At 41.6% G+C, this 16909-nt stretch overlaps 1 protein-coding gene across 1 annotated transcript in view; it reads left to right on the top strand.

Annotated features, from left to right (window-relative positions):
• The window catches only part of susd6 (sushi domain containing 6), a 27172-nt gene extending 10263 nt beyond the window's left edge, over positions 1-16909 (top strand). Inside the window, exons 3-7 of the mRNA XM_086061079.1 lie at positions 11341-11535; positions 11619-11813; positions 11891-12029; positions 13085-13539; positions 14934-16909. Of these exons, the coding sequence (XP_085917205.1) occupies positions 11341-11535; positions 11619-11813; positions 11891-12029; positions 13085-13539; positions 14934-14959 (1010 nt within the window). The 3' untranslated portion in view covers positions 14960-16909. The remainder of the gene's footprint in view (positions 1-11340; positions 11536-11618; positions 11814-11890; positions 12030-13084; positions 13540-14933) is intronic.

Raw genomic sequence — 16909 nt, 5'->3', positions numbered from 1 at the left:
TCCCCGAAGTCCTGTTAGCCTGGCAGTTTGTAGGCATGCAGGGGTAAGGCAATATGTCGACTACTGGCCCCCGCTCTGAAATGTGAGAACAAAGAGGGCTTTGAGGGGGGTGGGGGGGGGGGGTCTTGGAAGCCACAGGCCAAACCACTGCAAGCTGTAGCTCCACTCAATCACCAGCCTGCAATTACCACCGCGGTGAACATAGTGCTGCCCTTGCCCTCAAGATGTCTCGCTCCCTTTTCATTTAAACTATTACCCAGGTGAGACCAGGGACCATTTAGGGGCAGTCTGCTTCAATCCTTCAGACTCTCCGTTTCGCTATTTGTGTTTATCACTTGAGCCATCGTTCTCGGCTCCGGGCTTGTGTCATTTAACAGCTTTCCCACCCAATCTAGCCCGAAAGGGAACAACAAAATGCTCCATGGAAGCAGATAGCACGGCGTCATCACACACAGCATTTCATTCACTTAAAACAGTTGAGCAGACGGCTCGATTACTGGTTGGAGATCAATGATGGGCAAATATATTGCCGGCTGTGCGGTTCTACCACTGCAACTGTTAACATAAGATATCGTTTTTTTATTTTCAGACTACCTTTTTTTTTTTTTTTTAAATCACATTTGCAATTTGTTTTTACATTAAGGAAGCTAGTTACGCAGCATCAGTGAAAGAGTTACCTACTAATTTGTTTCCTGGCAAATGATGTGTGGTTGAAGCACCAGGCAGTCATAATAATTTCCAATGGGCGTCATCTAAGGGATCAGCCTGCTGAGTAGAAGACATCCCTGACTAATGAGCTGCTATATATATCCACCAGCCTCTTCTCTTGTCTTCTTGCCTGCATTTGGTCTTTTTTTTTTTTTTTTTTTACAGTCTTGACACTGACATTACATTTCTCGTTTGCTATTGTTTCTTCTATTATTTCCTTTTTTTAACCTTGTGAGTCTTTTTTGTGGGTTTCCTGTTTCTGATTTTTGCGTAAAACGTTTTGAGGTTAATTTCATTTTTACAGGCTTCTTCATAGGCCCAGCAAAAGTATCAGACTTTATGTCAACATAAATAACTTGTTCAAACAAGTTATCAGGCTTTGCAATACACCAGACCCTGACAGGGAATGCTTGAGAGTAGACATCTACATCCTGCAAGGCTCTGACGCATAGCTGACTTCTTCTACTGCCTGTAGGTGGTCTCATTCTTCATTTTAGTATTCTCTACCTAAAAACACTTGATGACCAAAAGTCACTAATGACAAATATGCACAGTGTTACAAAGCACAGCTACTCAGAAGTGCTAGGTGTCCAAAAATTCGCCTTGCTAAGCCTTAATCGACCACGGTGCTTTTAACAACATTATGAATCGATTAAACCTTCTATTAGTTTTCGTCTACTATCAGCATTGCTGGATGCTTTTATCATAAAAACTCCGTAGTGCATAAGGGCACAGTCAGATGACTGCACAATGCGCATGGAGCCAACCACTCTTCTGACAGATTGATTATGAGCCGAGGGGGGAAGGGCTGGCCTGTACATGCACTATCTTGCTGCGTTTGTGTTGATTGCTGTCATGTGGCAAGGTGGCGTGCCGTTGATTCTCTTGAACTCGCTGCTCTGCTACGCAAAACAACTTTCAGCGTTGCTGCTTGTTTGCTGGGTTTGGTGTAGATTGAAGTCAATCCAATTCCAAATGAAAGAAGACTAGCCATGATACAGTCCTCTACGGCGGCGTATTGGGGCCACGCGTAGAGCGGGGTAATATTCAGAGAAAAATAACTCACAAATTTACGAGAAAAAAGTTGTATATTTGCGACATTAGAAAGTGGCAAATTTGCGAGAAAAACACTTGCAAATTTACAAGAAAAAATGTGCATATTTGTAACACTATAAAGTGGCTTGCGGGAAAAAAAACTAATACATTTACGAGAAATAAACTCATATTTGTGAGAGGAAAAAAATCGAGAAATACACGTAGCTTATTCGGATGTTTGTTTCAAAACTTTTCGGTCGGGTTTTCAAATAAGGAGATAGCAATTGCTTTAACATAGTTTAACCATATCGTATTAAGCATTCGCACTTTGGAGCATTTGGTACAAGTAGCTAAATTTATCTGTTGAGTCTGCTGTTCTCACTCATTCACTTGCATTTACCTAAAGTCTGCTAGCTTCTGATTGGTTAGTGTTAAGGCCTAGATACACCACTCCGACGTCGGCCAAACGTGACCGACGCCTACCCACTGTGGCGTCGGTCCAGATGTCGGCACGGTGCGTAGAAAAATGACGTAAATACACACCGCACAGACCCCGACTATTACGTACCTTCAGCGCATGCGCGAGAAGAAATTCCCCACCATACCATCGGGGGCGGTAGTCATTATTCCTAAAGGCCACTGAAAACCTCTACGGGGACGGGATATAAAAACGTAAACCATGCATACCGGTTACTTTTTCTCTCACGATGTCCTCCCACATGAATGAAACCCTCCGGCTTTTTGCACAGTATCGTATAATGCTGTCATTGTGATTGTGCACAAAATACTCCAGCGACCAAGGCAAGGAGTTTACCCGAACCTTGGTCGAGAGCTGGAATTGCAGGAAGCCGCCGATTTACTTCGCCTTACTCGTCACTGCTCTTCTTGCCCCGTGCGCTGATTCGCTAGCTAATAGCCAATCACAGTGAGCAAATGCCTCGACACCAATTCAACATGTCGAATTTTCTAAAAAAATCCCCCCCGACGTATTACAACTCAATCCGACTTTACGACAGTAATTTCTACACACACTGATCAGACGGCACATGCCGTCGGCCCAACGCTGTCCGACTCCCGACATCGGATTGGTGCATCTCGGCTTTTATTTAGCTGCAAGGGGGTCAGGAAGTGTTGCCGCTCCAGCTGCCGCGTGCAAAGAGTCAAGTTTAGAAATTCATCTCTATGCTATATATCTCTTGGTGAGCAAAAGCCAGCACCTTGTCCAGACTATAGCTACGCTACGTCTCGCAAGTTTCTGGGTTTTATTTCTCGAAATAAAAACATATTTATAGGTGGCCCTAATACGCCGTCGTCCTCCTGTCATCGTATGTTTTGAAGAATAAGTTGCCCGTGTTTTTTCTAACTTCACACTCCTACCAATTGCGTGTTGACTTATCACATCTAATACTGGTGTGTGCTAGTGCACAGTTCTTTGTCTGAATGACCTAATCAACCCTACGAATTTCCTGTATACATCTTGTCTATTTCCTGTCTCTATTACTTCCTGTTTAGTTTTTGAGCCGTTTGCTCCCATGCTTCCTTGTGTAGTTTGGTTTACAGTGTTTTCTCAGTGTTCAACATTGGTGGTTAAAACCCTTATCTAGATGACATCTTGCCTCTTTTACACCGAGATCCAGCCTTTTTTATCTATCTTTTTGACTTTTACTCAGAAACCAGCAATACAGAATATTGCTGCTACTGTGAACACTTCAATCAGATAATTACATGTGTCATGTCAGCATCCGGCGTGGCCCCTGTGACACTATATTAGAAACGGGAAAATTGCAGTCAACTTTACCCCAACAACTGCTCGGTGTTATGTCTCAAATGTGTGCCTTTTGGTTTCTGTCTCTTTGTTTTTCTTGGCTTGCTTGCTTCACATTCGGTGTATCATGCCTTTTTCTTGATGAGATTTTTGCTTCAAAACAATGAAAGATATTTCATAGAGGACGGGGATAGGTCACCATACTCGGATGCATAAACCAAAGCTTCATGTTATGTTTTCCTTGATTACATTTTTTTTTTTTTTACCTGTCTTGGCTAAGGCTATTTAGCATAAACTTCTAGACAAAATGTATTGCTGTCGGGCACAGTCCTCGCATCTCCAAGGTGGCTACTTTTCATAAAATCAAAAAAGGGTTAATTTGCTTCCATAACGCCACATTGTAAAAATTGGTATTATATCTTATATTGGTAGAATACACTAGCGTCAATTCAACACCTCCCCATAATCATTTTCCATTGCCAACAAAAACAAAAAATCACACTGTTGTCATTGATTACGATGTTATAGACATGCCGCCTCAAAGGCCTAACAATCAGTCACTACTGCAAACCCAACAGCCATGCCCTTAAACAGGGACGATGCATAGTGTGGTGCAGTCACTTTTGTTGTAAATGGTCTCTCCTCCCTCTTTGGAACAGCATATTTATGTGCTGTTTATTGCTCCGTAAATTTAAGGGAAATTAACAGCTTCACAATGTCTCATCCATTTAATAACACTGAATGTGCAGTACTATTGATTTTGGTCACCACATTGGACACATAAAAAAAAAAAAAAAAAAACATCCTGAAGGTTTTGACTTTGCAGAGGCTCTGCTCTGACTTGGATGGTCAAGGTGCCAGACTGGGATAATCGCGCTGGCGTTCACCTTCAGCATATGTCCTCAACCCTCTGCCGGTTGGCACAGTCTGCCTTCTGAAATGCGATCAGCTCACAGTTGTCACAGTGCCACTGACAGTCTGGGAGGGGCAAGTGTGGTGTGTGCTCAACACATGCACATGTGCAAAGGAGGGTGGTCCCCAACACTCTTTTGTTTTCCCTCTGTAAGCTGAGAGGAAGGAATTCTGCCTCCCAGCTGTCCTCAGTGCTGAGGATGATAGAAGAGCATAGGGGGACTCACTGTTTGCCTTTATCCCATCTGTTCTTCAGGTCAGTGTGTGTGTGTGCGTGTTGTTTTGGAGAGTGGGGTCACACAATAGTGCCCCCCCCCCCTCCCCTCCCCTTGCCCTCAACCGCTTTGGCCTTGCATGCATACGCAACCCTTCAAATGCAAAAAAGTGTCTGTTGCTCTTTTGGGAGGAACGCTGCGCCCCCGTCCCTCATGTGGGCAAGAACAATGGGATGTAATAGCGGCACACGTGGCTGGCTTAAATGCATTGCGACACCGCAGGGCGGATGGGTGGGGAGTGGGGGATGTTTCTGTCTGTTTAGAGACTTCCTTCTCCCTGGGTGGATGTATTGTGCGTGCGCCTGCAACCCCTACAAGGACAGATTTGGTTCTTTGGAAAACCACAGCTGTTTAACTGGAATTTCTGACCAATTTCTGTGCAGGTCAAGTATAAAGGACATAGTTAAACATTTCTGGCTATTATTATTGTTAATGCTTATGTCATTGTTCAATTTTTATAATATAATAGGCGATATGGCCCAAAAAATAAAGTCTCTTATTTTTTTTCAGTCATACATGACGATTACAATTTTAATTGATTTTAATCTAATAAACCTGTGCAAAATATTCAGACAACAATAATGGCTGGTGATTCTAAATCAGTTTTAACATGAATTTAATGTTCATAGTTTGTGCTTAAATGACACAATTAAGTAGTTGGTAGCTGTTGTTGTAAACATGTTTTGTAAACCAGCATTCTGCCACTTGTGCAAAATTATAACTCACAAAAACATTTGGATATAACGGAACATAAGAACAGCAGCTTTTAATAATCCAGAAGACAAAACTCAATTTCAGGATATAGCTCATTTTCAACGATCCGATTTTTAAAATGACGATTTATCGAATTAATTAGATTTATTGCCCAGCCCTAATAATAGTACAGTATAATAAAATATATTTTTCATTTGTTGCTTGCTACTGTTTATTTTGCTGCTGTAAAACAGGAGTTTGCCAATTGTGTGACTAATAAACCCTTTTTCTATGATGTTTATTTAATCCAGGGATTTTATTCTTTGTGTAATGTGCAACACTCAAATTCCAACATCTTGGCTAAAAATTATTTGGATTAGGAGGATAAACTGGCAAACCTAGCATTAACCAAAAATAACGTTATTGAAAATATGACATGACATTTCATCGAAAACAACTTCAGCTCTGGAGAGAGGCCATTAATGGGACCAAAAAACATATTTACAAGGCTAAAGAGAGCATCATCATCCCTTCGGTTTTAATCTTAATCCAACCCACACATAAATTCCCCTGATTCACAACATACACAATTATGGCCTATTGTTCAATAGAGCGTCGAAACAGCTGGTTGCAGAAGTCATCAGTATCTGATCTGCTTTAGAACACTCACAGCTTGTAATAGAGGATAATTAGAATTTTAATTTGCCTTGGGGGAAAGACCGTTTTAAACCCTTCTACTCCCCCACCCCACACCCGCCCCACCCTGTGTTTTCCCCAAACCCAACCCCCCTTCAGCTCTGCGGAGGCTAGTGCCATTGGTAACAGATGGGGAAAGGGAGATATTCACATCCAGGCAGGCACTTCAGAATAAATCGTGGGATTTTAACGCCCCCCCTCTGTATGTCCCCTACGATGGCCTAAGGCGAAGGATGTTAGGCTTAGGGATCGTCCTCATGAGTGTTTTTTCGGTCTGGCCGTTCTTTGTTCCTTCATTCCATGTTTATCCAAACCGTTTGGCCATGAAACTCGCTGGTCAGCTGTCATCGTTTATACAGAAGGGCGTGTGCACAAGTACAATTACAGTTTGAAAACACGGCTATCGTCCTTTTTCTGTATCGCTTATCCTGTTGAGGCTCACAGCGGGGTCTGCAACCTGTTTGAGTCGACGACACCAGGGAAATTCTGAATTCGGAGTGATTATTGATCCTGACTCAACTGCACGGACGTTTATGAACCGCGGAACCACTACCATAATTTCTTGAAATTAACGCACATTTTTTGGGTCGAACTTCCAGTTTACTTCCGCATTCATCTTCCTTCCGACATTTGCGTATTATTTTTGTTCTGTAATATACTGTAACCAGTCTAGACTTTGGATGCCTTTTCTTTCTTCATTTTCGCTGCTCGCCGACTCCGAGAGTCCTTACGCCATCGTGAGTGGATTTGTCCTGAACAGGTCGGGGCAAAGAACAAGTAAACGGCTGTAAATACCAGTTGACGTGTGTTGTATAAAAGTTGGTTCACCAGATGACAAGGAGTTCGGGTATTTCCTCACACAGTCATTTTTACAACGCTCTGTCATCTTCGGAGGCAATTAGCGTAAATACAAGGTAAAAAAAAATTCCGAACAAAATACGACAAATCCCAGTTTATCAAGCTGCTACCTGGTCAATACTTAATCAAGGGCATATGATACATGAAAACAGAGAAAAAAAACACTTTTGTTAAAGGTAATTTTTGGGGTAGTGTATAATATTCAAGTGTGTTGTCACTCTCGAAATTACAGTAATGGCCGCTCACGTCTATTTATTGAGCGTTTCTTGTCATTTTTCAATTGAATTGTCACTCCCCCCTCAATGCATTCTCTTGTTCATCAAGATGACATCAGACCTGCGAAAGAACATTTTGTGTTTAACTGTGACTCATTCCCTTCCTCATTGGAACAAACCAGGGTGGGGTAGACTGATACTGCTTACTGTTTTCCTCCCGCTGTCTTTTACATAAAAGGAAGAGACAGAGACTGGAACATCCATATTTAGACCAATTTCAAGATACTGTTACCAGTATTGCTCCAGTAGTTCACCCCGTAGTATCATTTGCTTTGCGTACTAACCGTAAATCTCCTTATTTTCTTTACACGGGCCAGTCCCTAACCAAGCCTTGTTGCATTCAGTCTTCTCAGATGAGAGGTGAAATTTCTTCAAAGACAACCACAGCAGTCCAGTTGCGATTGATTGAATGCCATAAGAAAGAAATTACCTGGATGGATGTGAATATCTACGGCCACGTTTGCTTCGTCTTTTTCTACAGTCTCTTCCTTGTTCTGCCAAAAATAGACTCCAGCCTCACGTCTCTCTGTCTGTCTCTTCTCTGTCTGTCTCTCGTCTCTCTGTCTGTCTCTGTGTCTGTCTCTTTTCTCTGTCTCTCTTTCTCTCTCTCTCTTTTCTCTGTCACTCTCTCTCTTTGTCACTCTCTAAGCCCCCATGGGCCTTTCCGTGAATTTTGGGCGCAACTTCAGCTATAAACCGGATATTTTGTTTACATGGTAACTGTTGGCGCGAGTGGATTTTTTTTTCTGTGACAGTCGTAGAAACTGAAGCGGAACTGAAGTAAAGTAGTAGAAAGGGGGAAGTAGTCCAGATTCATGTATCCTCACCTCTGCACATAAACATTTGCTTGAAGAACAGGTTTATATGTGTCTTTCTCTTATACTGTTGTCTGTTCATTTAACAAGTGCAGTGCAATCTTATGATTTGTGTTTAAACATTTTAAACATACAACAACACAAAAAAACCTCGAGTTTCCTTTCAGAATCAATATTTTCAAAATAGTTACAAAAGGCCCGTCATGTTTGTTTATATTTAATTCATGTTGCAAGGTTGCAAAAATGAGCACACAAATGAAAAGTCTTGCATCGCTAAATTGTACTTTCCTATGTTTCCAATTGGGTGTAGTCATTTATGCTGAGCACTGCATGTAGGAAATTTCCATCTGCACTGTAGCGTTGAGATTCACTTGAAGTGTATTCCTTTTTATGAATTCATGTGATGTGGTCTCTTGGGCTAAATTGCCCAGCACTATAATGACATTTGCTCCCCAGAGCGTCTGTATGAACAGCACAAGCTTTTCCTGGCACGAGAATGGAAGCTTGGCTGACTGGGCTTCTTAAGGACCACTAGTTTCAAAATGGATTCACATTTTCCTGGCTTCAGGGTATTTTTTTCGACTGCACCCGCTAACCTCGGTGAAATGATCTGTGCGCCCGACTTCTAGCCCTGGGGAGTTAGCATTGTCGTCTTCTAATGCAGGAGGTTCACTCTACAGAATATTTATGATTATATATATTGTATTTCTTTATTTGTTACAAACAGCCCTGTGCTATATTTAGTAACTGAACTAAAGTGGATAGAGTTCTGTTGATAGCAAATAATGATTACGCATTTCTTTGTTGTTTTTCAACAAGCAGTGCATTTGCATTTAGAATGGGCATTGTTCTGATTACTTTTGAGTATTGTTTGGAAGAAACAGCCCCCCCCCCCCCCCCCCCGAGGGTGTTTTGTGTCCCCTGCAGACTCACAGCCTGAGGTCATCATTTCATCGCCTTTCCTCATCCCATTAGCACCCTCTCGTCTTCACTGAGCGTTTAAAGTATTACAGCCTCCAGTTACACAAGCCATAGTGGCGATGACTGAGAACTGTTTATGAGCCACAAATCTCAACATGTGCTATAAGCTATTAAGTTATGATTGAGGTTTGTCAAATGTTTGTTGTTAAGCCACTTGTTTTGGTCCACTTGCATTTATTTTTGCGGACACAAAGATACCTAAATTGGTCCCTAGATGGATTCAGGAAGTACACATTGCATTTAATGTGTTTGTTTACGATTTTGCGCTGCCAGTTTAAAGTCCAGTTTTTCCTCGAAGGTTACAGGAAGTAGGGTGAGTTGTTCTGGTTGTTGTGCCTTTTTGAGTTGTAAACACACCGGCAAGATAAATGGTTGTTTGCAGTATTTCAGTTTATTCCGAAAAGTTTATTATGAGATCTCTAGTGTTGCATTAAAAATGTTAATATTTATTGCAAATCTGTTTTCTCACCATAGGCGAGGCAAGTTTAATTGTATGGCACATTTCATACACAAGGCAACTCAATGTGCTTTACACAAGGAAAGCAACAAACACAGCAGTTAACATTCAGAAGCAAAACAGAGAAAAAAGTTAAAAATTACTTAAAGAACATACATTGACAATGTTAAAACATTAAAGAAATTTTCCTAGATAATTAAAGCGAAAAAACATGATTTAAATATGTTTTAAAATACCTTAATCAAAGGTGAAGGGGAAAAAAAGCAACGTTTTTAACCTGGATTTAAAATCATTTACACTCGGGGCTGACTTCACTTCTGTTGGCAACTTATCCATTTGCATAACAGCTGAATGCAGCTACACCCTGTTTACTTTGAACTCGGGGTCCCACTAATTGACCCAACTCTGCTGATCTCAGAGCCCTGCTGGGTTTGTATTCAATCAGCATTTCTTGAATATAGCAATATATAACATATTCAGTTCGACCCTTCACAATGCAACTTTATATGTCTGTAACTTAAATTTAGTCACAACCGTCAAGCAGTTTTAAGATGAATAATAATGAAAGTAAAGTCATCTTGCAGCAGGTGCTTGGATTTCAAGTTAGACCTGCTTGACTGAGCAGCCGATTCGCTGCTCCAAATGCGTGCGTGCGTGTGTGTTTTGTGCTTGTCTTCACTGACAGGCTACAGAGTCTCAGAGTTGCCACACACCATAAGAGATATTATCTCACGCTACAGTGGAGAAAATTGTGTAATGCGCTATTAATCAAGTGAAACTATATATAATATAGTGCTTCTTGTCGCATGTGAATCCACTTATGGTATTGCGATAGGTAGGGCGTTCTCCGCCACACCTGCCATTTTGATACAGTGCCTCTGCCTTTTGTGGCGTCAAATGTATCCCAGATTCAAGGAGCCAAGTCCCTTGAGCTGTAATTATCTCTTCCACCTGTCAACCTGACTTGAGTTTCCCTGTGAAAAGTTGTTTGACCCACCGGCAGTAAACCACAGAGACCAGCAGACGTTCAGTTTAATGAAGTACTCTACATATTCATACTGCACTTTAAATCTAAGGCTCTTTGAAAGGCAGAAGAAAAGCTTGTTTGTACTTGTTTTTTTGTTTTTAACACTAATGCCTTGTACATAAAAAAAAAAAAAAATCTAATTTCAACTCACACGGAAATAGAATGTAAACGCTAATGACTTAAAGTAGCACTAAGGAACTTTCAACCTCAATAAAATATTTTCATATCTCTTCTGATAAAACATAGACTTAAAACTAGTTGAATGGTGCCTTTGCCATGGCCTGAGGGGGTCTGTATCATTTTTACTGGCACTAAACAACTTTGAGGAGGATGGTAGGAACACTGTCACACAAAAAAACTACAAATGTACTGACTGCTTTATGGCATATGTCACTTCCCCCTTCAAGTCAATTTGAATGTTGACGCACGATTACTACTTTCCTGGCAGAAGCTGCAAAACAACTGAAAGGTTTTACCTGAGGAGACCAAAAAGGAAAAGGGAAGCTACCCAGATAAAAGGAAAACCAGGATCAACATTGGCTGGCGTGAGCTAAAAAACGACGCAATGCGCTTGTCCTCATGAGAAATGTGGTCTTCCTTCAGTCATAACATTACCGCTTTTGCCCATATGGCAGCGCCATAATCAACGTAAACTGAAAGTTCCTTAGTGTTGCTATAAGTGCGCTCTACTTAGTTCTACCTGCGTCCTGTGAACGTCGGCAACAACAACAAAAAATGCATGACTTGTGATAAAAGTCACCAGTTGTTGTTCAACACCGTTTTTTTTGTCTCAGTAGCAGCCATCTAATCCCAATTCCTGCCATGTTGTTGTTTATCGTGTAGGTTGTGCCCAGCCACCTGCCGTGCAGCATGGCGAACTGCTGAACCAGACTGAGGCCAACAGGGACTCCTTTCCCGTGGGCGCTGTTCTGACCTATGTCTGTGAGCCTGGATACACTGCAGATGGACCTACCAGCATCACTTGTGACAGTTCGGGATCCTGGTCCAATCAACCCCCACGCTGTGTTAAAAGCAATGGTGCGGGGTCAAAATTCAGAACTAATATGTTGCCAGCATTAGTCAACTGTGTTTGTGAAAATGGATGTCCGCTCCTTCGCCAGTGTGTTCGCCCCCCACTGAACCGGAGAATGGCGGCTACCGGTGTCATCCGCCGGGCTGCCACCGCCTCACCCATAAGACGGTCATCGAGTACTTCTGCGATGAGGGCTACGCACTGAAAGCAGACTACAAGTTTCTCACCTGTGAGAATGGCGAGTGGGACACTCCCATGCAGATCAGCTGCCGACTCAGTCAAGGTCCGTCCCCGACACCGGGCTTTTTTCATTTTCGGTGTTTGCGGGACATTTCCTCTCTATCTTCTCTTATCCTACAGACAAGGAGCCAAGCTCTCCGCTCGGCATCCCGGCTCTGTCTATTGTGGCATCCACTGCGAGTTCGGTGGCGCTCATCTTGCTTCTAGTCGTGCTGTTTGTACTCGTGCAGCCCAAACTCAAGTCGTTCCATCACAGCAGGTAAGGCGGACAATTATTTTTAGCCTGTATAATTGCAATCCATTGCCATATGTTAATTTGAGCGCTGAGCCAAAGAAAAGGCCCATTGTCGTGTCAGAGATAAGTGTAACTGGTTTACGTATTTCCAGTAGGGGTGTCAGGCGATACATTTTTTTAATCATAATTAATCGTATGACTTCAGTAGTTAACTCATGATTCATCGCAAATATCATATGTTTTAAATGTACAATAAGATGCACAATAAATAGTTTTTTTAATACTCTTGTTAACATAAAAGTGGGAAAAAAAATTAAACAAATAGAAAGATGGCTGCATCTTTTAGTTGTTAATAGCCTACAGTAATTTCATAATAATTCATAAAATTAAAAAGATGTCCTGTACTGTAAAAAGCGAGTGTCATATTGATTTGTGTTAAGGTAATTTTTCTGCCACTAGATGGCATACTTGCATTTGTGAGACGTTGGTGACAGCTCGGTGCATTTTTCTTTTCATATTAAAAACTATCTAATCTTTAACATGAAGGGTTCAATTCTGGGGCCTCTGCTAATTTCGTTGCTTCTGCTACCCCTATGTCTTGAATAAAAAAATAAAAAAGTCATTTTATTTTTCAGTAAAGAAATGAAACTGATGGCATTCAACAAGGTTAAGAACCACTGGGTTGGAATGTTTTGAAATCAAAATGTTCACACCTTGAAACGACAAAGTGTTAGTTTGTCGTACTGGTTCTTGTAAAGTGCCTCCAATTCACCCCACAGTCACACTTGTTTTGCAAGATTCTTGAAATAGCTGGGAAAGTAAAATGCGAGAAGCGCTTTTGTCTCATCTGTGACTTTAATGATTAAAGGCCACGATCATTTGGTCATTAGCACACTTTGTGAGACTCGGCAGAGCGTAGCCAGACTGCAAAATAAAGGGAATGTACAGTCGAGGCTTATTGCCTTCACCCACTTCTGTGGTATGCAGCACACATGACTGCACAGTACCTTTCCACCTGACCCTGCTTTTGTGATACTGTGTCTGGCCTGCTTCACTCTCTTTCTTCGTCTGCCCATCAGGAGGGAGCAAGGAATCTCAGGCCAATCCGGCTCCATCATGGTTGAGGGCGTTCAGGTGGCACTGCCGTCTTATGAAGAAGCTGTGTATGGGAACGCTCCGGGCGCCCCTCCTCCTGCTCCTTCACCACCTGCTCCTCCGGAGTCCAGAGTCCCTATCGTTCTGTCGGAGGGTCTCCCTCAGGGGGCCACGGGAGGCCAAGGCCCCAGCGAAAGCCATCACCATCACAGAGACTTGGACTTCTGTTTCCCATCCACCTCGTCCTCATTCCCCTCCCACCATCATGCAGAGACGGTGCTTGTTCACCAGGCTCCCTCTTCCTCCTCTTCCTTATCGTCGTGGGCTCGAGAGCACCCTGGGGGTGCGTGTGCAGCCCCTCTACCTCTCCGTAGAGACTCTGAGAGCAGCGACCAGCACAGTCTGCTCTCTGTCACTTCTGCAGATGACTTTTCTGATGGTAAGCTGTGGTGCCAGTGGCACAATGTCAATGTTAATGGTTTTTGAATGGTGAAGTACTTGATAGTATTATCAAGTTTCCTATTCTACTGGTGAGTAGAGCTGAGGTCAGGCAGTGTGCACAGGGGTCGGCAACCTTTCCTGTCAAGAGAGCCATTTTAGGCCTAATAAATAACAAAAAAACATTTAAATTAAAACTTTTTTTTTTTTTTTGGGCAATTCAAAAAATATTTTATGGTAATGTTCTACCTTTTTGTTTTTGGACATTTGATACTTTTTTAACCTTTTATGCCTTTTTTTTAATTAAATTTGCTGACATTTTTTTTGCATTTTTTATGGTCATTTTCTGCTTTTCTTCTTCAATTTTATGGTCTCTTTTTAGACATTTTTAGGTAATTTTCTCAAAGTTTTTCATCTTTTTCTAAAAACTAACAAAATTTGGACTGACCTTTTTTTGGAATATTTAATTCTTCATTTTTATCTAAAGCATGTATTCATTTGAATAATATTTTATCTAAAAATACAAATATGCAAAAAAAAAAAAACTAATTTCTACTAAGAGAGCCATGAGAGATGGACTCGAGAGCCACATTTGGCTCCAGAGCAGCAGGTTGCAGACCCCTGGTATAGTAGAAAGGGGCACATGACTGCAAAAGAATGTGTAACACACCACGCATTCTACAAAAAGAGTCAACACAATAAGTGCCGTATAAAGGGGAAACAAATGGCTTTCAGTCCCCACTCTCGTAATCCGCTGTTTTCAAAATTGGTGCTTTTGTGCCCTTTACATTCTTTTCATGTTGTGTGCTCAATCTGGTCTTTATCTTTCTTTGCCAAAAGTGATCCAAAACCCTTCGTTCGCACTATTGTGGAGGATTGATTTCAGAGCAATACCACGATAAAGAGAGTGCATATAAAACATTATTATACTAATTTTACCTCTCAAAACATGCTTTCAAACGTATTAAAACACTTTTTTTTTTATATATTTCTTTGCGCCGGTTCTCACTGCTAAGAAAAGGGAGACTTTTGCATCGCTGATATTATTCAAAAAAAGAGGACAAGTATGCATGCTTCAAGCTGTTTTTGTTACTCCCATGTGAATGTACTGTAAAACTGACATAAACAAAAGAAAATATAAACACCAAAATGTTCAACCAAACCATATACTAACAAATTCTTGAAGTTTAATGCTAACAATGTTATACGCCACATCACAGACAGGCTAACCAAAATTAGCATAGATGTAAAGGCAGTTCTAATCCTTCAAACGAGTGCTACTTTTACACACACAACATCATCATACTTGGTGGAGGATTGCCTTCAGCTACTTACTACTAGTTTTGACTCGGAATCCCTGCTCACTTCCACTATTGTGTCTCGTCTCCCCTGCAGATATTCCCTTGCTGAAGGAAGCATAAAGCGTGCTAGCAGCAGTCTCCCGTCTCTCTCTGCTGACCAGGACCGAGGGTGTCTTGTCACCCCGCCCACCACTAACCCCAAAACACCCCTCACGGGCCAGCAGGGACAGGACTAGAACTTTGCCCCCGCGCACCCTCTTTTGCCATCGCTACAGACGCAAAACAAAGCCATCAAACCAGTACATACTGCGCCACAAGCACTGATGGAACGCCAGAGGAGCCAAGTTGAGACCAGACAAAGCGGCGCCACTTCATTAAAAATCCTTTACAGCCTTTGTATACGATTCAAACATTAAAGAGGCTCCGTCTGAGAACAGTATAGCAATCGATGGATTCAAAACAGGAAATGTTAAGAAGTTGCTCCTGGCCCTTATAGTGTTCCGAATTGTCTTCCCGCTGTACTTGAAGAGTTGTGAGTGACAGTTGGGTGTTGCGGCCCTCTTTGTGAATGCTGCATGTTGTTGGTTTTTTGTTTTTGTTTTTTTTGTTTTTTTTTAGTGATGGCTGTCACGGCGTCGTGGTCCATTCTAAATTAAGCATGAAGCCTCCTCTGTATGTATCGCTCCCTCGCTAGCTGTCTCTGTATCCAGGCAACATCCAGCATATCGGGATCAGTTGGGATGAGTTGAAAGCAGCAGCGCGGCGATCTGCTTCTTGTACCTGGAAGAGCGCTTTTGCGTTCCTCTTCTGCTGCATGAATAGGGTTGATTGTTTGTTTGTTTGTTTGTTACGAGAAGCGACGCTACATCAGACTCGAAGTTGAAATGCGAGAGCTCTCGGCCGAAGAAGTTGCCGTCATTGGTCGTGACTAAATTTAAAATTAGCTGAAAGAAAAATGCTCCTTCTGTATTTATTGTTTGACGTGCGACTCGGTTTGTTTTGCTTTGACGATTCTGTATTTGTGTGTGTGTGTGTGTGTGTGTGTGTCTGTTGGCATTTTTGTGTATGAAGCAGAAGAGGGCATGTTCTCATTAAAGTACGCCTGATAACAGCCATTTCCCGATCACCCCCCCGTCCTCAGATGAGAGGTAATATTCCGCGTTGCTTGACCAACAAAAGCATCGAAACACAAATAGTACAGCGATGAATCCATTACACGTCCGTGTGTTTTATTAACGTTTATGCTGACTGGTATCTCCCTAGAGAAATGGCTTTGCACCCATTATCACATCGAAGTGAAAATACCACATTTGTGCATTATTGACATAACTGCAACTGGTTGCAGTGAAATAAAAAAAATGGAATAATTATGTTTTGTATACCCTGGCCCCCCAAGCGCGTAAAGCCAAGAGCATATTTTTGTTGTTCTCCGTCTTACTGTCATAAGGTGTTGTTTTTTTTTGTGGTTAAGCTGTCCACCATGAACACAGCATGACCCCCTTTTTAATGATTATCGCTAACAGAATGTTGCCTTAGACCTGTACTTTTTTTTTTTTCATGTATTATCTTAAGCATCCGCTTTGGTGGCTGCTTTTTCACTATTGCAGCGTTTTCTGTTTTCCCAAAGGCCTTACTCTATTCTTTTCTATTCTATGCATACAATTGTCTTTATCAATGTTTATTTTGTCGTCAAAAAAAAAGCCCAATCCTTTCTGTCCATCCCTTGCTTTGCAGCTACTGTGATTATACTGACAATTTCATGCGCCTCTGTGTTTCATAATTGTTTTTATTTTCAACCTGGCGTAAACTATTATGGGGTTAAAGTTTTAAAAAAACTAAAAAAAAATCATAAGCAATTTACGTTGTGTTTAGAGGCACTGTTGTACAGTGTCCCTTCCCTGAAAATGGTTACAGATCACTTTCATTCTTGGTTTGAATGCTTTCAGCTTCTGATCTTCCCCTGTACATGGCAGTGGGTGTGAGAATATTAATTTAATATTTGTATAAAGTTTAATTTAATTTTACAGTGTGTATATAACTTTCTAATTAAAGCTTTCTTTTGAATGTGAA

This window comes from Leptonotus elevatus, chromosome 18 (genome assembly GCF_054856555.1).
Source record: "Leptonotus elevatus isolate MCC_2025b chromosome 18, RoL_Lele_1.0, whole genome shotgun sequence".
In the NCBI taxonomy this organism is placed as follows: domain Eukaryota; kingdom Metazoa; phylum Chordata; class Actinopteri; order Syngnathiformes; family Syngnathidae; genus Leptonotus; species Leptonotus elevatus.
Note: the sequence above shows the minus strand (reverse complement) of the source record. Positions and strands in the feature narration are given on the sequence as shown.